This window comes from Lynx rufus, unplaced genomic scaffold (assembly GCF_022079265.1).
Source record: "Lynx rufus isolate CCGP_SWC_20201006 ecotype Redwood Valley unplaced genomic scaffold, mLynRuf1.p SCAF_8, whole genome shotgun sequence".
NCBI classification, from domain to species: Eukaryota; Metazoa; Chordata; class Mammalia; order Carnivora; family Felidae; genus Lynx; species Lynx rufus.
In genome coordinates this window covers 19105643-19129254 of record NW_025814896.1, presented here as the reverse complement: position 1 = coordinate 19129254, position 23612 = coordinate 19105643, and the positions used below count along the sequence as shown (strand labels likewise).

Genomic DNA, 23612 nt, shown 5'->3' with positions numbered 1-23612 from the left:
AACAGTTTTGTCAAGTTATTAGGTGACCTGACTTTACAACCAATGAGGTTTTCTAGGGATTTTATATGTAGTGGTTTACATCTTACATTTCTAATCTATCAGTCAAGTTCAACACCATTCTTTTTGCATTAACAGATGCTTAAAGTGGCAAGATCCTTTCTCTAAAACATTTTTTTTCAACGTTTATTTATTTTTTGGGGGGACAGAGAGAGACAGAGCATGAACGGGGGAGGGTCAGAGAGAGAGGGAGACACAGAATCGGAAACAGGCTCCAGGCTCTGAGCCATCAGCCCAGAGCCCGACGCGGGGCTCGAACTCACGGACCGCGAGATCGTGACCTGGCTGAAGTCGGACGCTTAACCGACTGCGCCACCCAGGCGCCCCTCTCTAAAACATTTTAACAGTATCTATTCTTAGATGAGTTCCAGTTAAGGGGAAGGGGTACATACTTATTGAAGTGATCTTTAAGGCCTTTAGTCTGCTTTCTATAAATATTTTCACCATGAGGGACATAGATCAGTTTGCCCTTATTGGCTTCACTTTCTCACTTACTGGCTTCTCTTCTGACCAACATCTGTAGTTGGATGGTCTACTGTTACCCTAAGTATAATATGACTTGAGTTAGTTTTATCATTTCTCCATTCTTCCCCCTGACCCCCATCTTCGTTCTGCACAGCTTTCCTGTGTCTGTGAAAGCACCTTGTTCCCCTAATCACCTACACCCAGTCTTTGAGTTCTCTTTGACTCTTCCTCTGAATGTATTTACACAATCTATGGAGCTACTGGGACTGGGTTCTATTTCCATTTTCTTCAGCATGCTTTTACATTTTCCCTTTCTTTCTCCACTCCTTGCTATCACTTTTTCCTAGACTGCTTAAAAAACCATTAGCTAGTTATTTTGATTTTACCTTTCCATTCATGTTGCCCTTCAACTAATCTTTAAGTATGGCTTTTATTTTGTTCCTTTTCTGCTTGAAGTGGCTCCCTGTCACCCTTAGAGTAGGACACCCTGGCTCATGGGTTAATGTTATCTATCAAACTTTTCTCTCTCTGCTCCTTAACACAAATCCTTTCTTGGGCTAAGCTAGTCTTCTCCTTGTATCCTTATGTCATAAAAAAGTAAAGGATTGGAAGGGAAGAAGCTTAAAGATAGTGTTCAGCTTTTTATTATTAAAACTTTCAAACATGAACAGCAGTAGAGAGTAGTATAATGAACTCCATGTATCTTACACCCCCACTTCAGTAACTCAACTTTTTGCCAATCTTGTTTCATCTTTCCCCGTATCCCCCTGATTTTTTTTCTTGCCTTGAGCATATTTTAAAGCAAATTCCAGATAGCATTTACCTGGAAGTACTTCTGTATGCATCTGTAGAGGTTATTTATCAATTTACCTGGTGTAGATCATCTCTATAGTTTCTCTGTCAGTTGGTAATTGTGTTTGTTTATACACTGTTGATGTTCTGCAGGTGTCTCATTTTACCTCTCTGTCAGTTCTCCTTGGAGGACCCAGCCTGCCATGTGGAGCTATACTATAGCCATTCACATATTTGAAGTAGTCATATATTAGAGTTTCTGGTACCTGTCATGTCACACATAGCACAGTTTGAGCATATGATCGATACGATAGATATGTAATAACGTCTTTTGAAATTAAGGCACTTGGTTTTATATCTTTGACCTGAGTCTTATTTATATCATTGGATTATTAGCTACAGCCTTAAGTTTCTTACCAGACATTTTAGTTACGAGTTTTTAGATTAGCAATTGCTTTAAAAGACCTGACCTGGCTTTAAAATCAGTTTTGAAGTTTTGTGCCCTTAAAAAGATAATGTTATTGGCAGAATAGTTCCCTGAAACCTACCTGGAATTACTTTCAGTTCATCTTTTACTTAGTTTCCTTTTTTTTAAGTTTAGTGCTTTTTAATGAATTAAACTACTTTTTCCTTGTGTATATGAGTATTTGGCAAATCTTGGTGGTTTTTAAAAATAGCTTTTATTATATAAGTGATTCATCATGGGCAAAAATTGGAAAACAAGGCAAAGAAAGTAACAAACAATCTCAGTTTTCTCATAAATTTACCAACCACAGAGAGATACTTTTAACATTTGGGTGTCTGTCTTCTAGTCTTTTTAATATTGTTTGTTTATGTATGTGTTAACTTATACAGAGAGCAATTAAAAAAAAATATTGTGTCCTTGCCATTACTCTGGCCATAATAGCAGATCCTAATGTTCTGTTTCTTATTTGTTAAATCTGACCTGTAAACAAAATCAAAACACACAGACTTCATTCCAGGTTGTAGTGCTGGTGGCATGTTTTGTTATTCTTGTGGTTTTAACCGTAAGTTGTTAGTTTGGGGCGGACATAATATGGGTATTTATTACTGTCGTAAACAGGGGTCACCACCTTTGTGTATTGGATTGACTCAGCATTTTATAATTCTAGACTTGAGACTTCGAGAAGTTAGAGGGTTCTGTGTGCTAAGTGGAAGATTGGGTTTAAGTTCTTTTTTTTTTTTTTTTTTTTTTGACACCGTATGATTTTATTTTTCCCATCTCTTTGGGATGAGAATTCTTATAGCTAGGGATATGGTCATCAAATTTTTGTTTCTCTAGGGCCTGGCACAGGATAGATGCTTAGTGGATTATGCCAAATGTGGCTTTTTTTGCTGTGAGCCAGGAATGGGATGAGCATGCACATTGCCTGCACATTATTGTTAGTTATCTATTGTTACACAGAACATGTGTTACACAAAACATGTTACCTCAAAGTTTATAGCTTAAAACAACAAACACTTGTTTTCTCATGTAGTTTCTGTGAGCCTGGAATCCGGGAGCAGCTTAGCTGGGTGGTTTTGGCTCAGGGTCTGTCATGAAATTGGAGTTGTCTGGAGACATAACTGAAACTGGAGGACCTACTTCTGAGATTGTTTTCTCCGATGGCTGTTCTTAGAATTTCACTTTCTCACTGCATGGGCCTCTCCACTAGTGTTGCTTGAGTGTCCTAACAGTATGGCACCTGGCTCCCCCCAGAGCAAGAAGAAAGATCCAGCACCATTCATGACCTGGTGGCAAAAGTCTCATACTGACATTTCCATTTTATCCTGGTTTTTAGGAACGAGTTACCAGATCTAGCCTATACTCAAGGAGAAGAAAATTAGGCTACACTTCTTGAACAGAGAAGTGTCAGAGAATCTGTTGGACAGATTTTAAAAAACTACCACACATGTTTTGGGTACATAAACTTCCAATTGATTCATATTCAGCATTGGTGTGACCTGACCCCAGTGAGCCACATTTTTAATAGGCCCTTGGAATAATTCTCATATGCAATAAAATTTAAGAGTCACTAACATAAATATGCAGAGAGATACCATGTTCACAGATCAAAAGACCTAATGATTTTTTTATGTCACTTCTCCACATTGTCCTGTGAAAACAAACTTCTCAGCTGTTTTTTTTCTTTTTGGAATTTGGCAAACTGAATATAAAACTTTCATGGAAATGCAGAAGACGCAGAGTAGCCAAAACAGTTTTGAAAAAGAACAAAACTACTTTTATAACCCGATATTAGAACATACTGTGAAAAGAAAATTACTGTGAAACTATAGTAGTCAAAATAGTGTGTGTTTGTGTCATACAGTCCAGAAATAAGACTTAAGATTATGTGGTCACTTCATTTTCAACATATAGGCCAAGGCAGTTCAATGAGGAAAGGGCTATCTCTTTAAGAAACGGCGCTACAGCAACTGGATATCTTTATAATTTTAAAAATGTGCCCTATCCTTTACCTCTGTAAAATTCCTAGGAAAAATTCACAATACATATATCCAGCCAAAAAATTGTAATCTAAAGTGTATAAAGAGCTCTTATAAAACTCAATAAGAGGACATACATATATATATACACATACATATATGTGTGTGTGTATGTATACATATACGTACATACAGATATGTATATATGTACGTATGTATGTGTGTGTATATATATTTTTTTAAGTTTATTTTGAAAGAGAGAGCACACGTGCACATGGGGAAAGGAGAGACAGAGAGACAGAGAGAGAGAGAGAATCCCAAGCAAACTCTGCACTGTCAGTGTGGAGCCCAGTGCAGAGCTTGAACCCACAAACCGTGAGATCATGACTTGAGCTGAAGTCAGACACTTAACTGACTGAGCCACCCAGATGCCCAAGAAGACAAATGTTTTTAAAATGAGGGAAGGATTCGAAGAGATACTTCACCAAAGAAGATACATGAGTGGCCAGTAAGCATGTGAAAAGATGCCCATTATTTAATTAGGAAGCTGGATTAAAACAACAGTGAGATACCACTACATACCTGCTAGAATGGCTAAAATTAAAGACAGTACTGAGTGTTAGAGAATTTATAGCAGTTGGAGCTCTTAACGCATATTGGTGGGAATATATAATAGTACAACCACTTTGGAAAACAATTTGGCAGTTTTGTATAAAGTTAAACATATACTGGGGTGCCTGGGTGGCTCAGCTGGTTAAGTGTCTGACTTCAGCTCAAGTCATGATCTCACGGTTCGTGGGTTCGAGCCCCACTTTGGGCTGTGTGCTGACAGCTTAGAGGCTAAAGCCTGCTTCAGATTCTGTGTCTCCCCCTCTCCGTGCCTCTCCCCCGCTCATGCTCTGTCTCTTTCTCAAGAATGAATAAATGTTAAAAAAAATTTTTTTTAAGTTAAACATATACTTACATAACCCTGTGATTTCACTACTAAGTATGTACCCAAAAGAAGTGCAAACATGTCTACAAAAAGACTTATATATGAATGTTCATAGCAGATTCATTCATGATAACCTAGAAACGACTCAGATGTACATCAACAAGTGAATAAGTAAATTGCAGTATATCCATAACAGTGGGATTCCAGTCAGTAGTAAAATCTTAACCAGCTGCTGATAGATCCAGCAACATGGATGAATGTCAAAAGTATCATGCTAAGAAGTCAGACACAACAGTAAATCCTGTATGATTTCATTTATATAAAACTTTAGACATATCCATAGTGCTAGCAAATTAGTGGTTGCTTTCAGCAGGAGGGGGCTGGGGGGGGGAAGATGGGGATTGACAGGGAATGGATGCAAGGGAAACGTTCTGGGGTGATGGGATTGTTCTCAATCTTGATTGTGATGGGGATTACACCTGTGCATATGTTTGTTAGACTTACCACACTGTATCTTTAAAAATGTGTATGTTTTCTGCATAGAAATTATACTTTATTAAAGTTGATTTAAAAGCATATCTCCTAAGGTTTGTATTTTCCAGAACTTATGTAGATAACCATCTCGAGAGTCAGTGTTCAAGATTTATCCTTTTGTATCATTTATGACTTAGTCTCAATACTACCAGATACAGGGAGAAGAATGCCAAACTGTTACTTCCTTTTATAGTAGAATTCATTCCCATTTCCCCTTCATGTTTGTAACACATGTCTTGGTTTTAGAGGCAGGGTAATGGGATGCCTTGTCTGGGCGGCTTTGTGAAATCTTTCCTTCCAGTGGAGTGTGCTATTATGGCTACCTTCCATTTGAGTCGTGTCATTGTGCTTCTTGACCAACTTGTCAAGATAGGTGGGCAGGAGATAGCTTATGACTCTTCTTAACTGACTCATCTCTTACGGTTGCAGATTCTCATAAACACAAAGATAAACATAAAGATCGAGAACACCGGCACAAAGAACACAAGAAAGACAAGGAGAAGGACCGAGAAAAGTCCAAGCATAGCAACAGGTAAGGGTTAAACCAGCAAGTCCTTAATCATTTGGCAGTGGGTTGACTGTGGCTTGGCTCACCTGGAATAGGCCTTAACTTGAGCCATGGGTAAATAGCATGGATAGCAAAGTAAGCAGAGACTGCATTTGATTCCAGAGTTGCTAAGAGTATAGCCTTGATAATTCGGCCTTACTGGGAAGGCTATTGTTCACATCAAGGTTTACAAAGCAAGTATGGTGAATCCTCTTTCAATATATATTTCATTAGAAATATAATTTTTAACTAAGTCCGCTATGGATTCATTGTAACACATGAGGTCCAGAGAACTTTGCTTGATAAAAAGGTGTGACTGGATTGGAGACTCTCTATATATTCTTTCTGTACTTTAAGCAGGCATAAATTAAAATTTCTTACCTTGAGCATCCATGGTCTATGAGCCCCTGAAATCATTTGCAAAGGTTGGATATATGAGATTTTCCTGGAGAGAGCATTTTTTAGTTTCATGAGATTATCAGAAGGGTTCAACTCTTACAGAAGCCAGTGACCACCAATATAAATGAAACTCAGTAGTGCTACCTCAGGGATTCAAGCCTCAGAAAGATGTTTTCATTTTTGCTTTGCTCCCATTTTTTGATGTAGGAAGCAAGTGGTTAAGCCCAAAGACTCTGCGTATCTTTGGATATGGGACCCCTTGTTGAGGACTTATGCTTCCATTTTAAGTTAAAGGCAGTTGTTGGGGAACAGTGCTATATGATATCCTCAGAGTGGCCTAAGTTTTGTTAAAAGGAACGTAAAGATCAATTGTGTGTTGGAATAAGTACCTCTAGCCTAGAGTTTCTTAGAAGTGCATCATTCTTGGCATATTGTCTACAGAAAAGTCAAAAGTGAGAATTGTTTTTCCAAGTCTCTTCTTTATGAGCCACTAAAAAATGTTAAGATATTTCTAATGAATTCCTTTTATGAATAAGTCTATGAATCATTAAAAGTACCAGATTAAGGGCGCTGCCTGAGTGGCTCAGTCGATTTAGTGTCCAACTTCAGCTCAGATTGTGATCTCGCAGTTCACGAGTTCGAGTCCTGCATTGGGCTCTGTGCTGACAGCTCCAACCCTGGAGCCTGCTTTGGATTCTGTGTCTCCCTCTTCTCTCTGCCCCTCCCCTGCTCGTTCATTCTCTCTCTCTTTGTCTCATAAAAATAAATAAAAACATGTAAAAACTTTTTTTTTAAATAACCAGATAAATTTTCTCTAGTGGGGACATTGCTTTTATGTATCATCTACCACTCCTGTGGTCTTTTTTTCCCCCCACCACTCACTAATTTCTTACCATTCGATCATCTAGTTTCCATTTTCATTACTCTGGTGAATTTAATATCAGTAGTTGAATCCAGTCTCCATTCACGTGTATCTTTTCTTCTCCAGTTTATAGTTGTTCAGCCCGTATTAACATCTACCAAAGTAGATTTGAGAGCAGAGAGTATTGCCAAGAATAAGGAAGTTCATTTCATAAAGATAAAAAGGGACCAATTAGGAGGGCATAACAGTTATAAATGTTTATGTATGAATATCAGAGCCTTAAAATACGCAAAATAAAAACTGATGGAACTACAGAGAGAAATGGACAATTTATAGTCAGATTTTGCTAAGTCTTTCTCAATTGATAGTGTAAGCGGAGAGAAAAATCATTATGTAGAATACTTGAACACCACAAACTAACTTGATTTGATTGGAATTTATAGAATATTCCACTCAACAACAGCAGAATACAGATTCTTGACACCTAAAGCATTTTCTGAGATACACTATATTCTGGGCCCAGCCCTCCTCCTTAAAACCAGCTTCCTTGCTTTTCATGCATCTGTCCTTTTCCACCTTTCTGGCCACCTTTCTCCTCTCCTTCCAGTGCACGTAGCAATTCTCTGGCTCTCCATCTGCTACTTCTCTTGCCATTTACCCTTCTCTCATACTCCATATCCAGTCTTGGGAAACTTTTTTTTTTTTAATGTTTATTTTTGAGAGAGAATGGGCACGTGCAAGTGGGGGAAGGGCAGAGAGAGAGGGAGACAGAGGATCTGAGGCAGGCTCCATGCTGTCAGCGCAGAGCCTGGTAGGGGGCTCAAACTTACGAACCGTAAATCATGACCTGAGCTGAAGTTGGATGTTTAACCAACTGAGCCACCTAGGTGCCCCTAATCTCATTTGAATTTAACATGCTATTAAAATATGCCTTAAAATATGTGATTACTGTTTCTGGAGTACTCTGTTGCCCTCTTAATATCATTCTTTTAGTTACAACTTAGACTTCTTTCAGGTATCCTTTCTGCCCATCCCCTCATATTGAGTGTGACTTCAGTGTGCTCTCTGACACCTTGAATACATTCCTATCACAGCAATTGCCAAGTTGTGTTGGTGTTATAATTGTCTCTTTACTTCTTTGTATTCCCCATTAGACTCTTAAAGTCTCTCAGAAGAGAGCTCAAGTCTGTTTTGTTCTGCATTCTCAAGGCTTTGTATAGTCTCTGGTGGATAGCTGGCACTTACCTAGCATGTATTGGATCAGTGCATGGATGACCTGTGGGTACACTAGTTGCCATCTTCTCTCTTCTTTTCACATACTCTTAATCTTCGACGAGATAGTTCCCTCTGGCGCTTCCATTTTTCAAGCAGGTTTTTTCTGTGTTTTTAGTAAAATATACATAATGTGTTTTGCGCTTTCAAATGGCATTAAGTATATTTACAGTATTGTACGACCATCACCAGTGTTCATCTCTAGAACTTTTTCATTATCCCAAACCCACTAAACCATTCCTTCCCATTCTCCTCCAACCCCCATCCCTTGGCAACTTCTTTTCTACTTTCTGTCTCTGAATTTGCCTATTCTAGTACTAATGTAAGTGGAATCACAAAATATTTATCCTTTTTGTGTCTGGCTTATTTCCTTTAATCTGATATTTTCAAGGTTCATCCATATTGTTGCATATCAGGATTCCATACCCTTTTTTATTTTTATTTTTTTTAATTTTTTTAGAGAGAGAATGTGAGAGGGAGAAAGAGAATCCCAGGCAGGCTCCATGCTCAGCTCAGAGTCCAACACACGGCCTGATCTCATGACCCTGGGATCATGACCTGAGCCAAAATCAAGAGTCGTACGCCCAACTGACCGAGACACCCAGGCGCCCCTCCATTCCTTTTTATAGCTGAATAATACTCCCACTGTGTGTCTGTACCACATTTAAAAAAAGTCTCTTCCTATGTTGGTGGATACTTGGGTTGTTAGTACCTTTTGGCAGTTGTGAAGAACACTGCTGTGAACATGGGTGTACAAGTCTCTATTTGAGTCCCTGCTTTCAATTCTTAGGGTAAATACTTAGGAGTAGGATTGCTGGCTCATGTGAAACAAGTATTTTTATCCTGCCTGCTGTGCTTCTCTTCTGCTGGTTGATATGAAATACCAAAAAAAAAAAAAAAAAAAAGAAAAGAAAAATCCTTGACCACGAAGAACTTCATCCTGAGGAAAATGCTGTTAAAGAATGCTAATTTCTATGTTAGCATGAATCTGTCCCCCCCTCTCCCCCCCCACCAACAGATCTTAAGAGAAAACGGAGGTTAATGTTTAAAACAAGCTTTTTAAGATGAATCCCTTTTTCTCTGGTACATCTGATTTCACCAACCAAAATTTATCCTTGTGTGAGAAAAGATTAGGTAGAAGTGGCAGAAAAAGCTTTGGGACATCCGTTTCGCCCTGCTCCGTTTTACCAAAACTTCCTTTCTAAAAATAAAAGATATTATTTTGGTGTCCTTTTTCTTGGAAAGCCCAATGTAGCTTAATTGCCTCTGTCTAGAAGAAGGCCTCATCCTGGTCCCTCTGCTTAGGTCTCCCATGACCTTGCTCATTAGGTCACCTAACCTTTCTTAACTCCTCTTCAGTTCCTGTGCATCAATACACATTTCAGAGGGGACTCAGAGGAGTCAGGAGGAGTCTTTAATTGTGAGAGCTCTTTAACTGTGAACAGTTTCACAAATAGGAGGAGGTGGTATTTTGTACATCTATCAAGCATACTTTCCCAAGATTATAGCATAGGCAAATTCATTGAATATTTCATTTAATTCATTTAATATTTTCTTCATTTTTATCAAAATACTTAAGAAATAATAGCCTGTGTTTGCCAAGAGGCATTGAAAAACCTGGCCCAAGTTTTTGTTTACTAAATCTAGTAAATGACTAAATCTAGCCCTGGATCTCTAATTCACATGTAAGTTTAAGACAGTTTAACCAGATGACATGTTGTAAGCAGACTTCTAAATACTTCCTGTTTTGACCTCTACTGACATACTACCTCTTTGCAACAAAGCAAGTGAATTGGTTATATATTTATATTTCATTAAAATTCTGTACACTGTGTTCCCTTTTTTTTTTTTTCTTAAAGTTTATTTGTTTTGAGGAGAGCATGCACGCAGGGGAGGGGCAGAGAGAGAGAATCCCAAGCAGGCTCTGTGCTGTCAGTGGGGAGCCTGACTCAGGGCTTGAACTCGTGAACCATGAGATCATGACCTGAGCCAAAATCAAGAGTCGGACCCTTAACCTGATGAGCCATCTGTGTGCCCCTGTTTCAGTTTTGTGTTCCTTTTTTTTAAGTGACTTCTGATCTTTCTAGTAGTTTTGGGTTTCTTCATTTTCCTTCTGTAGCAAAAGCCCAGAATAATTAAGATTTATTAACATGTTTTCTTAAAACTTCATTTGATTCCAATATTCGCTAATCAGTTTGGCATGATTTTGTTGGTGTTATAAGGAAACAAGTTTTACACTAATGTGTTTCTGTGTCTTTTCTTTTCTGTTAGATATTAGCATCAGTTATTTCTCAGAGTACACTTAGGACCCAAAGGAGGTCCAGGAGACCTCTTTCTCCCACACAGTAACATGTGCTGCATACTTGGAATGCCAGAGAAAGGGAAACCAGCCTTTCTGCTGAGACAGGACGGGATGTGGACCCATCCCATCCCTCGGGAGATCCCATCTTATTCATATACATTCTCCTGTATTGTTCTTACTTAAGGTACAAAATAAGGGAGAGGGTATGAAAGATCATTCCATCTTATCTCTTTGTGTGGTCAAGAGTCTGAGGTGACATGCCCGAAGTCACATGGTGGTGTGGTAGCAGAGCAAGGATGAGAGACCAGGGCTTCTGAGTTGTGTTTTTTCCCCACTACATTATTCCTTCTAGTAAAAAGAAAAAAATCTCCCTGAGAAAGGTTAGTTGTATAGCTGAACTGCGTTAACACAAGCACTTCTTTCTTATATGCAGTGGTTGGCAGCTCAGGTTTTAAAATGCCAGACCTTTCAGGCACTGCCTCTTCTCTTTGGGCCCCAAATCCCTGAAAGTTTTGGTAATAGAAGTATTAATCTCATTAAGTTCCGACCCTATGAAGACCCCATCTCTGACTACTGCCTTTTTGGCCCGTAATAACACAGAGTTTATATCAAAGTCAAATAAAAATAATTTATTCTATTATTTATCTCTGGCACTGCTTCTTTCTTTTAGCATTAATATTGAGCCCGTCAGGTCCTTTTAAAAAATATATATATATAAATCTTGTCAAAAGAAACAAAAGGAATATTCTTTCTAGATGCTGAGGAATCACTGGGCTTGTGGAATCTCACTGGATACTTTCTTGAAAAGTTACAATCTTAGCCATAAATTATCTTTAATACTGGACCTGTTATGTAAACAACATTATTAAAAGCAATTGTGTGTGTTGAGGGGGGGTTGGTTTTTAGAAATAAAGGACTATCATACATTAAAAACAAGATTCCTCCTGCTAGAGTCCCTCCCCCCACCCCAGTCCCTGCTGGTTTTTGACTGTGCGTCTCTGGCCAATTTTAAGCCTGGCACTCAGGCTGGAGTGACAAATTTGTGGAAAGCCAGGGAAGATAGAAAAGCTTTGCTGTGAAATAGTAAGGGAAGTGCTTTTCCAGCCATGTTGGCAGTGCTAATCTGTACAGTGTGAGAAACATGTGAGGATAAGGATGCTTTTGGTTTCTGTTTTCCTCAGTTTCAAACTCTACCTGAATTAGAATTGAGAGAATGTATGATCTTAGGAAAATACACTGGGATTAAGTATCCATTTCTCAGGGGACCTTTTCTTAAAGGAATCAAATTTAAACGACGTTTTGCTTTCGTTTTTGTGAGCTATTTGCCAACGCCCTGCCACTTATCTGCAGATCCCTATATCAGCATGTGGGGGGGGGGGCACAGTTAACCTAAGTAGGTAGGTAAAGTTGAGTAGTTGAGAAACAAAACTGAAGTACCACCACTATTCACGTGGGAGTCAATGTTATATAGTAGAAGCACACAAAAAATAGAAGTTGAGAGTCCAGGTTCTATCATTTACTGTGTGTCCTACATTTACTAGTTGTGTGTCCTGATTCAAACCATTTTATTTCTTTCTGGATCTTGTTTTCCATTTTGGTCAATTGTTGATAGCAGTATTGGTCTGGTAAGCCTTTCAGGTTTGTTGGGGGGAGAAGTCAGTGAAATTAGGTAGATAAAAAGTCTTTGGAAAGTTTAACATACTAAATAATTGAGGTGGTGGTGACGGTGACCTTAAATCCTAGTAGAGTGTCATTCAGATAAAGTAGAGCTGTCAGTTTTCGTAATCTTAGAATCTAGTTTAGTAGTTGCTAATTGATAACATCCAATTTGGAGCCCTAGTTTTCAGTTCTGTCTAGCCCTATTATAATGAACTGTAATAATTTATTTTTAAAGATCTCATGGTAGGAAGAGGATTTGAGCTAGCCACTAAAAAAGACTGTTAAGGTCTTGACAAGGGAAGATGATGGCTAGAAAGATGACATGAGACAGCGAGAAGAGTTTTTTTGTTTTGTTTTGTTTTTTAAATTTTTTTTTTTAACGTTTTATTTATTTTTGAGACAGAGAGAGACAGAGCATGAACGGGGGAGGGGCAGAGAGAGAGGGAGACACAGAATCGGAAACAGGCTCCAGGCTCTGAGCCATCAGCCCAGAGCCCGACGCGGGGCTCAAACTCACGGACCGCGAGATCGTGACCTGGCTGAAGTCGGACGCTTAACCAACTGTGCCACCCAGGCGCCCCGCGAGAAGAGTTTTATACAAACATGGACAGGCTGTAATGTGCTTTGCTCTGGAAGGAATCCATTTAGGTAGGCCTTGGGTTAATAGAAGGTGGGATAGAAAATGGGACTCAAAAAAACAGCTTGAAGCAAAACTATTAAATGTTATTTTGCAAAGTTGGGACTTAATTCTGAAGGGAGCTAGAAGCCATTTGAAAACACTTGAGAAAGGAAGATACAGGACTTAGCCACAAATGGTATGAGGGGTCTATAAATACTTTCTAAAATTCCATTCAATACAAAGTTTTGATAATTCTCATGATTTGTTTAGTAACTTGTAATAGTGAGGAAATCTTCGTTTCTTAGAAGCTTTCAGAAACTGCTGGGTTCTTGATCCAGAGACAACTTTTGAATTTACCTGGAATTTTTTATTTAGCAAACGCTACTTAAGCCATAATTGCCTGCTTTCCTTGAAGGAGCCATGAATGTCCTCCTTCCATAGCTTTGAAGCTCTCTAGGCTCTCCCATAGGAATTCCCCATTGGCTGTGCTCTGCTTCCTTGAGAAATGGCCCAGTAGCAGGGATGAGTTTGTTCTCTTAGCCATTAGTGGCTAAGTCCTATTCTCAGAAGATAGAAAGCCTCCTTCTGTCCCTAGCAGTCTTTCTTTTTTGTTTTGAGAGGTGACATAACAGTGATTGAGTGCTTGACTCAAGCTAGACTGCCTGAGTTTAAATCTTTATGACTCTCATTAGAGGTATTCGTTGATGAGTTACTTTTCTGTGTCTCAGTTTCCACATCTGTAAAATGGAGATACTAATACTTATCTCAAGAGTTTTGTTATGAGGATTTAAACTGCTTGGAAGGGGGGATGGCACTAGTGCTGTTAAATTTTTTTTTTAATATTTTTTATTGTGTGTTTATTTTTGAGAGAGAGACAGCGCGAGATGGGGAGGGGCAGAGAGATACAGAATCTGAAGCAGGCGCCAGGCTCTGAGCTGTCAGCACAGAGCTCGACGTGGGGCTCGAACTCACGGACCATGAGATCATGACCTGAGCCAAAGTCAGACGCTTAACCGACTGAGCCACCCAGATGTCCCATCTGTTAAATATTTTTATTGGTGATAGAGGACAGTTTCTGTTTTCTTTAACAGATTTAAATGGTTTCCCATTGCCAACGTCCTAGCTTCCCAGAATATCGGACACAAGTTTGTTGTTGTTTTTTTCCCCTAAAGAGGTACCAAGTGCCTTCCCGGGACAAAAGGAAAATACTTTTTCCTCCTGGCTTCTTGCTGCCATCTCCCTACTTCCACACTTCTGCCTCAGTGCCTTAGAACCCTGGTCAACCTTCTCTGTTGTCTACTCAGCTCCAGCAGGAGGTACAGACCAAAGGTTTCACTGTCACTTTAAAAATAGTGTAGCATGGGTTACTTTTTTTGGTAGAATCTGGAGATGTGGCTTTGAATCTTTCCATTTGTTCTCTTTGGCATTGCCTTTTGCTTGTCCAGGCTCTGCTAGTGTGGTGGATCTAAACCCCAGACAGACAGGAGCCCTAAGCCAAGGAGCCAGCTTCTGTACCTAGCCAATAATTGGTACTTTCTCTCCCAGGATTCTAATGGTGAAATTAATATTCATCCAAAAATGTGACCATTACAGAAGTTCTAGGAATGTTAGCTACTGTCTGTATTTTGGCCTTCAGTATATCCCAGACTAAACTCATTCTTAAATTTTTTCCTTTTTTTTTTTTTAAATATTTATTTATTTTTGAGAGAGAGAGACACACACAGTGTGAGCTGGGAGGAGCAGAGAGAGAGGGAGACACAGAATCCGAAGCAGGCTCCAGGCTCTGAGCTATCAGTGCAGACCCTGACGTGGGGCTCAAACCCATGAACCGCCAGATCATGACCCGAGCTGAAGTCGGACGCTTAACCGACTGAGCCACCCGGGCTCCTCCAGACTAAACTCATTCTTAAAATGCATTTTTTTCTTATATTTGGGTTTCTTACTATGATCAGTAGTAAGCCTTTCTCCTAGTTGATGTCTCTTATGTCACCCCACTGAAATTTCTTCAGTGTTTCAGTCATCTGTTCACTGCCTCTGAATTGGCCAGTATATTAAAGTCTATTTTGTGACTTTGACATATTGTGTCTATTTTTTTAAAGTTTATTTATTTTGAGAGAGACAGAGACCATGCTAGTGGGGGAGGGGCAGAGAGGAAGAGAGAGAATCCCAAGCAGGCTCCGTGCTGCCAGCGCAGACCCCGATGCAGGGTTTGAATTCACAAAACAGCGAGATCATGACCTGAGCTGAAACCGAGAGGCAGATGCTTATGACTGATTGAGCCACCCAGGTGCCCCTGACATTGTGTCTATTATGTGTGGAAAAGTTGGAAGGATCAGAATAAAGATGAAGGTAATTTCTCTCAAGACAAGCCGTCAACATATGAACTCTTCTACACTGGTCAGAATTTGTATCAACTCACTATCAGTGGAAAAGATGCTGCTCATTAAGCCACCATGAAAATCAAACTAGTTTTAAGCCTTCTGGAAAAAGAGGTACATGTTAGGAAATCCTCAGTGATGATGAGTCAGTCTAACTGATCCCAGATTGGCTCCATTTATCTACCACTGACCTAATCCTGCTTCTAACCTTCCATGGTGCAGCCTTAGACATGCTTCTGTATCACAGGTCTTTGTACCCCACATGCATTTGCCACTTCAGGTAGATTCCCAGGAAAGACTGACACTGGGTCTTGCTCCTTGCCAGCACTCCTGCCAGCATGGGAGTTATGGATGAGGGGGTAGGACTCCAGTACTCTGTTCTCTGTTTTTGGACACAGGGACAGGAACAGCACCTGACAAGTAGACTTGTTAGCCTTGTGTTCAGGGATTCATAAACTCTAATTTTTAACAGTCCTAAATTGTCATCTGAGCTCACTTAGTATAAAAATCCTTACTGGCTCTCTTGCATCTAAACGATTGGGAATGGAAGAAAGTGAGTTTCTTTTGGTAAGTCACATCAGTAGTTCCCATCTCATTCTGGTCTTTGGTTTAATTATGACTTATAAAAGGGGTATTACCTAGCCGGTACTTTGAATTTCCTGAGTAGATTTCCCTCTCGTTATGTAGGCAGAGGAAGTATCATTGACTTTTTTCACTTTCCTGGGGGTGGCCTGGGTACTGTCACATTGCTTTGTTGTTTGCTGACTTCTTTTCCTTGATCTCTGTTTGGTATGATAATGAACAGCAAAGCTGAAAACTGGAGGGCTGTGTGTACACTTACAGGTAGGTTCCCATGCTGTGATGGCCAAAAGGCCAGAAAGCCAGTTTCCTAGCGAAACAGACTGATGTTCTTTCTAGGAATTGCTTTCATTGAGAAAGAAAGGAAAGTGGAAAGGAAGATGGAGCGTTCCTAAACTTAGATTCCTAAATTAACTGTTTATAGTTTCATGGGAAGAAAAAATAAGGAACAACTATCCCAAAGGTCTTATCATTTCAGATATCCAAGATGTCTATTCTAGAAAGTTTCTCCTTGATGGTACAATAAAGTTTTGACTTGTGTTTCAAATCTCAGACTGGCCATGCATCTTTCTCTAATACCGGTCTACTTTAAGTAGTAGGTATCAATTTCATGGACATGTAATGGTACTGATTTAGTGGAAAGTACTTTGAACTGGAGGTGGAAATACTGAATTAAATCCCAACTTCCCTTCTTTCTAACATTGTACCTTTGAATTAGACTTTGAAACACTGACTCTTCTGTTTCTTCATCAGTCTAAGAGGATAATAAAATCCACCTCACAGGTGAGGATTGCATGAAATGTATGTGAAAATACCAAGCACAATGCTTCTTTGGAAAGTGGGAGTTTTTCTTACTGTGTGTGGGGGGGGGAGGGGAGGTATTTATCCATAGGTATTATGGATGTAATTGTTCCAAATTTTTTGCTCTTAGGCAAAAACTTGTGTAGATGGCCATTAATTCCTCTTATAATTAATGTTTAAAAAGCACTAAAACTACAGTGCTCATCTAATGGAATAGTAAGCTCACACGGTTTGCTGTAATGGGATTTTGTACGTGTAAGCTTCTGAAGAATTCATGGCAATCTTGGCATCTTTGCTCTTTGGTTAGTCAGTCTAAAGTGGGAGAGAACTGGAAGTAAGAGTGTTAAGGGAGTCGGGAGCCGTTTTTGTACAAAGTAAAGAATAAATATTTTGGTAAAACATTGCATCTTGGTAAAAACCAGTTAGGAGAACACACTAAATGGAGGTGACATCGTTATCATGCTGAGCACAAGAAGCATGGTGGGACACTGTCACCATATGCCTCCAAGTACACTGAACTGGGCTCAGCCTTCATGAGTTAACAGAAAGTTTGCCTATGGAGAAACTTGTTACTTCATTTTGTGGCACATCTAAGTAACAACCTGATGAGAGCAACAGAGGGAGGAGTATATAAACAAGTGGAAGTTGACATCATTTTCTTTTATCTGACCGTTCCTGGATCTTCCTAACCCTGTAGTCCTGTTCCTACTAGTTCCTCTGTCCTCCTGGCTAGATTTCATAAAGCTTTTGCTTATTTATCACCCAAATGCCTACCTCGAGTTGAGGCTCCTTTCAAGCAAAGAGATGTGTGTGACAGAAGATGCCCTTTTGATCCAGTTTCTGTGCCTCTCCCCTAACTGGATGCCATCATCTGTTTCTCCCTTTTGGCCTTTTATGTACCCAGGTGTGCTGGCCAAATCTCTTTAGAACAAACCCCATGGGATGAACATAGCCTAATGAGATCATTGTTGGTAAAATCTCCTTTTTCTGGGCTGAGGCTAAATATGACAGATGGGAAATTCAGTGTGTGGTAGCAGGGTAGGCAGGAGCCGATGCTACCTATAGGCCTGACTGTCCCTGTGAGATGGGGTTGCTGCCAGCTTCCTGTGTCTAAGGTGGGCTCCCCAGTGCATAGCACTTGAGTTCACCCTCCTTTTGTTAACTTGTGGAATATATTGGTTGGTGCAGTAAACAACTTTCATAAACTACCTGCCCAGCGCACTGAAGAAAACACTCATCTAGGTCATGTGATGTTCTGCCACCCTAAATATGTGATTTTGCTTATTGCCTCTTTAGTTTTTATCCACATGCATGCTTTTATATAGTTGCACTCATTTTATATATTCCTTTTTTCCATCTGTGGTCATAGGCATTGTATGTATATATCTGTAGGGCTTACAAATTATAGCACGATAGCTGCATAACATCTTTATGCAATGTTATTTCCCAAAGAGAAACTTCCAGGATCTAGATCCTAGGGTATGAACATTGTTTTAAATGTTTTTATTTTTGAGAGAGTGCAAGTGGGGGAGGGGCAGACAGGGGGAAAGAGGATTCGAAACAGCTTCTGCATTGACAGCAGTGAGTCCCATCAGGCTTGAACTCACGAACCCCAAGAATACAACCTGAACCGAAGTCAGATGCTCAACCAACTGAGCCACTCAGGTGCTCCTAGGGTGTGAACATTCTAATGGCTCTTGCTTTGTAATGTCATATTTAGTTTTCCAGAGGAGCAGTTCCTTTACAGTGGTTACCAGTATGTCCACAAAACCCTTTAATTTTTTAATGAATTAAAAAAAATATTTTATGTATTTTTGAGAGAGTACAAGCAGGAGAGGGGTAGAATGTGGGAGACAGAGGATCTGAAGTGGGCTCTGTACTGACAACAGTGATCCTGATGTGGGGCTCAAACTCACCACTAGATGATGACCTAAGCCGAAGTCGGACGCTTAACCAGCTGAGTCACCAAGGTTCCCCGTCTACAAACCCCTTTAAAAGCAAGGCTTTAAACGTTTAGCACAGGATATGTCTTTGCTTTTAGCTAGGTCTTTTCTTATTGCAGGGTTTATAAGCCACCTCTGGAAGGGACCAGCCTTGGAACACCTGGGTGACTCAGTCGGTTAAGCGCCCAACTTTGATTTCGGCTCAGGTCATAATCTCATGGTACGTGAGCTCGGACCCCACATCAGGCTCTGTGCTGTCAACGCAGAGCCTGCTTCCTATCCTCTGTCCTGTTGGCCCCCTACGCTCTCTGCCCTTCCCCCCCTCTGCACGCGTGTGCTCACGTGCATGGGCTCTGTCTCTCTCCCTCCCCCTCTCCCTCCTTCCTTCCCTCCCTCTCAAAAATAAATACACATTAAAAAATTTTTTTTTAGAAGGGACGAGCCTTTCCTAGTTAAGCTAGCAGGAAACATCTACTGTGTTGGGCTGTCATTGGGTGTACATAGTCACCAAATGCATTTTTGTGTCATTTGTTTCTACCCTCTCACCTCAGATGTGATTGCTCAGTTTGGAGCTTCCATCATAGTTTTTGCTGGTAGAATATTGTAGAAGCCCAGTCTGTGTATTATTAGTCACTTAACAAAAAGTCCTGGTATGTTTAGAATGACTGTTTCTCTCTTTGGTTTCTTTGCTCCTTCGAAAACATAAAAACATCAAACAAGAATAAAGAAAGTACAGTAGCCAAGAGCTTCTACTTGAACCTTCTGTCAGGATTGTTTGTTTAAAGCATTATAAGTTTCCATGGTTTCATGTCATCTTAGGGTATCTTGTGAGTTGATCTTGTGAAATGAACCCTTGTGGTCCCTACTCTGGGCTAACTCTTTCTTTTCTTTTTTTTTCTTTTTACAGTGAACATAAAGATTCTGAAAAGAAACACAAAGAGAAGGAGAAAACCAAACACAAAGATGGAAGTTCAGAAAAGCATAAAGACAAACACAAAGACAGAGACAAGGAAAAACGAAAGGAGGAAAAGGTACAGAGCTTTCTTTCCAATGAGGAAGGAAGAGCTGTGAGATGTACTTTTCATTTTCTTTATCTATAAAAGCAGGTAATGAAAGTACCTTCATTGCATAGTAAAATCCCTTGGCCTTTGAGTGAAAAGGTCTCTATCAGGAGACTTCGGCGTCAGTCACAGTCTTAAGCAATGAAGACCAAAGCCCTTTACCACTGAATTTCACAGAACCAAATCTATCCATATCGTTATCTTACTTTAAATGGCATATGGATAAATGAAGAATGTAGAGTTTCTGGAAATGTCAGCTTTCTTTCGTGGGGAAAATAATTCTGTTTTTGGGAAAAGGCATAATGCCATGTTGGTCTTTTGTTGAATGAAGGTCCTTCCTGAGTGAAAACTTAGTGATGCTGGTGCCCTTTGTGGCTTTTGGTTCCATAACCAGTACAGACCTTCTCAAAATGGCTAGGCTCATCTGGCTGCAAATGAGTGGTAAATCATTAAAAAAAAAATCATTTTTATTTTAGTTTCTGAGAAAATAGTGTTGGTACTTGGTAAATTCAGACAATATGAAAGAGAATGTAATGAAAATTACACCTTCTTTCACCTCTTGCTCATTGTCCTTCATCTTTACCTTTTGTTTTGTTTTTTATTTTCTCTGCACACTGCCAAGGGCAAATCCTTGAGAGGTGGAGTATATTTATTGCGGGAGGGGGACCTGCCATCATTTAATGATAAAAAACTGTCATTTTGAAGGGAAACATTTCTTAGTAAATTGGATAATTCACCCTGAAGAACTGTAAAAAATGAGTCTTAGGAAAATGTCAAGACCTTTAGTTCACCTGTTCAGTTTTGCTAATAATAAGTCCGTCTGTGATCAAGAATTGAGACCACATGTTCTCAAATCAGAGCGAGGCTTCTTCAAATTTAGTCCTGTCAAGGTACTAACCAGTTACTATTATTTTCAGGTTAGAGCCTCTGGGGATGCAAAAATAAAAAAGGAGAAGGAAAATGGCTTCTCTAGGTAAGACTCCTCTGCTACCTTGGCTGTTCTTTCTCTTGGCCAGCTATGCATGTTGTAGTGTTGTATGAACTTAAATAAAATATACTGACTTGACCCACCTCTAGGTTCCCAAGGAGGTCAGTAGTGAGAGGACTTGCTCTAAGCCAATCTAAGCATTTCCAAAGTGTCATTTAGTGAAACTGACCAGCACATTGTCCAGAAGGCTATTTTCAGTGGAGAAAATTGACAGGAAGAAATTTCTAAAAATTCAGATATAATTTACATACCATAAAATTCACCCTTTAAAGGTGTACAGTTTGGGTGCCTGGGTGGCTCAGTTGATTAAGCGTCTGACTTTGGCTCAGGTCATGATCTCACAGTTTGTGGGTTTGTGCCCCGCATTGGGCTCTGTGCTGACCGAGCCTGGAGCCTGCTTCAGATTCTGTGTCTCCCTCTCTCGCTGCCCCTCCCCACCTCTGAAAAATAAACATTAAAAAAATTTCTTAAAAAAAAAGTGTACAGTTTATTGGTTTTTAGTGTATTCACAAGGTTGTACAGCCTCCCCCTACCCCACTTTCTAATTTCAGAGCATTTTCATCACCCCCAAAAAGAAACTTCATATTCAGTCAGTAGTAATTATGGATTTCTTGAAGAAAACTCTACTCTGAATTCCTCCTTAGTAATACAGTAATCCCCCCTTATCCACAGTTTTGCTTTCTGTGGTTTCATTTAGCCACGGTCAGGAAGTAGATGATCCTCCTGATATACCGTCAGAAGGGCGGTAGTAGTCTTAATGCTACGCACAGTGCCGACATCATTCACCTCACTTCATCCTATCACATAGGCATTTATCATCTCACATCAGCACAAGAAGGATGAGTATAGTACAGTAAGATATTTTTAGTGAGGAAGAGACCACATTCACATAAATAATTTTTATTAAAGTGTTTTATAATTGTTCTGTTTCATTATTATTATTAATCTCTAGCTGTGCCTAACTTATAATTTTATTGCAAGTATGTATGTATAGGAGTAAACATTGCATATATAGGGTTCAGTACTCTGCGGTTTGAGGCATCTACTGAGGGTCTTGGAACATATCCCCTGTGGATAAGGGGGCACTACTGTATTCTGAGGCTCATCTGTAGAAGCTTACTTGATATATGTTTTAGGGATTGGTGTAGATTTGAGTGGAGATACACGATTTCTTTTCAAGAAGAAGAGGAAAATGCACTCTCGAGTTTGGTTTTCCTGTACTGTTTTTGCCATTTTGATTCTCTTCATCAACCTTAGCTCCCTAAAAAAAACATGAAAGTCCCCTCTGGTTTCAAAAAATAAAAAGTTGATGGTCATATATTCTCATTTGTTCTATTGAATGACAGAATGGTTTTTCTGAGAATTGGTAGAAGGGTTTGCCTATTAACTAGAGCACAGTGTTGGGGAATTTTGCCTCCTTGGAACTTCGAACTTTCAGTTTCGTTTGAGAACAGTTTTGAAAATTCTGCTGTGTACTCTGAGTCCATTGACTAGGAGAAACAGGTGCCCTCTTCAGGCACATTTTGTAACTGTTCTAGGAATGCAGAATAATACAAGTCAAGAAGCATTAGAGCTGAAAGCTTCCCTAGGTGTTCTGATTTCTCACAGTGAGTACAGGGTAGCTATTTGCTGCCAAGAGACCACCTAGGACTTTCATTAAACTAACACTAAGATACGAATAGACTCTCTGGACTTGGTGTGTAGTCCAGGATTCAGTTTCAGAAATTCCATGTTAGAAGATCAGGAACACAGCCTTCCAGGCAGCCTTCCATTCACTTTGCCAGACTGCTTGCTAGCTTGCAGGTTTTTTTTGTGGACCAATCCAGATACTTTACTGGGTGGAACACAGTTTTACAGTAAATTGTTTTACAAGTTCTTCCTTCAGGCCTAGTAACCCTTCCCACATGTTGTTAACTTCACCCGTGATAGTACTAGGATCTAGCATTTACTTAACTAGTTGGGTGAATGACAGTGTTTCTTTCCTTCTGGTGCAAAGTGTTTGGAGATACTGGACTCTTGACACTATGTTAGTAATTTCCGTGGTGAGGAGAAGCAGCTATAGAGATTGGCATTTGAGGAGTGTGCAGGTGTAAGGAAGAAAAACTGATCTCTTTAAACATTCAGATTCTGTTACAAGCAAGTGGATCCAGTATGCTTGGGGAATTGGGGGGGTGGTAGCATTGAAACCCTGTGAATATCTTGAGTGTTCTTGGCAGCTGACTCTAGATGCTTATCTCTTGGACCCCTTAGAAACAGATGGTTTCATGTTGGGAGGCATTCCCTGTACTGAGTTAGCTTTGTTGTTGCTTCTGTCTGTGAACTGTGAGGTTCTGCTGACTTATGCCAGGCCAGGGAACATCCCAAGGTTTGGTGATTGCTGGTCCCATGGTTTTGTGTGTGTGTGTGTGTGTGTGTGTGTGTGTGTGTGTGTGTGTGTGTGTGTGTTTTGTTTTGTTTTTTTTTAACTTGTTCCTTCCTCTTTCTGGTTCAAAATAGTTGTCTAAGAGAATCATCTTTTTGTATTCCGAAGGCAAAAAGTCTTAACAAAAATAGGGCAAGGCACTCTCCTGTGTATAAAGTAAGTAAACTCTGGGAGGAAGTTGAACAATGAATAGATTTGGCTTGGAATAGCTGCAGTTTCTTGTCATTTAGCACATGCACTTCTTTTGTTGTAATGTGAGCTTAATTATTTTTCCATGTAACTAAGGTTATTTTCCATTAGAATCTTAAGATACAAGTTCGAGAAATAAATTTTTATTCCCTTCCTTATAAAAGCTGTATTTAGCTTTTGGTACTAGAATAATCAGTTCGCATCATTGGTGGGTTTAGATACATGTTCATGTTGTGGTTTGGGTCATGCTGGCAAAGACAGCAAAGATGCAGTAGGAAAGAATACTGACTTAGATTAAGGAGTCCTGATCCCAGATTTTGATATTGCCTGTTCACCTGTAAAATGGCGGGCAATACTGCCTACT

At 39.7% G+C, this 23612-nt stretch overlaps 1 protein-coding gene and 1 long non-coding RNA gene across 2 annotated transcripts in view; both read left to right on the top strand.

Moving 5' to 3' along the window:
* Nucleotides 1–23612, top strand: part of TOP1 (DNA topoisomerase I) — a 95803-nt gene that overhangs the window by 26523 nt on the left and 45668 nt on the right. Inside the window, exons 3-5 of the mRNA XM_047069562.1 lie at nt 5657–5759; nt 19496–19619; nt 20567–20622. Of these exons, the coding sequence (XP_046925518.1) occupies nt 5657–5759; nt 19496–19619; nt 20567–20622 (283 nt within the window). The remainder of the gene's footprint in view (nt 1–5656; nt 5760–19495; nt 19620–20566; nt 20623–23612) is intronic.
* On the top strand, nt 15611–18802 carry LOC124504189 (uncharacterized). Its single transcript, XR_006960335.1, has 3 exons — nt 15611–16108; nt 16563–16627; nt 18708–18802. It is a non-coding gene; the product is annotated as an uncharacterized LOC124504189 (long non-coding RNA).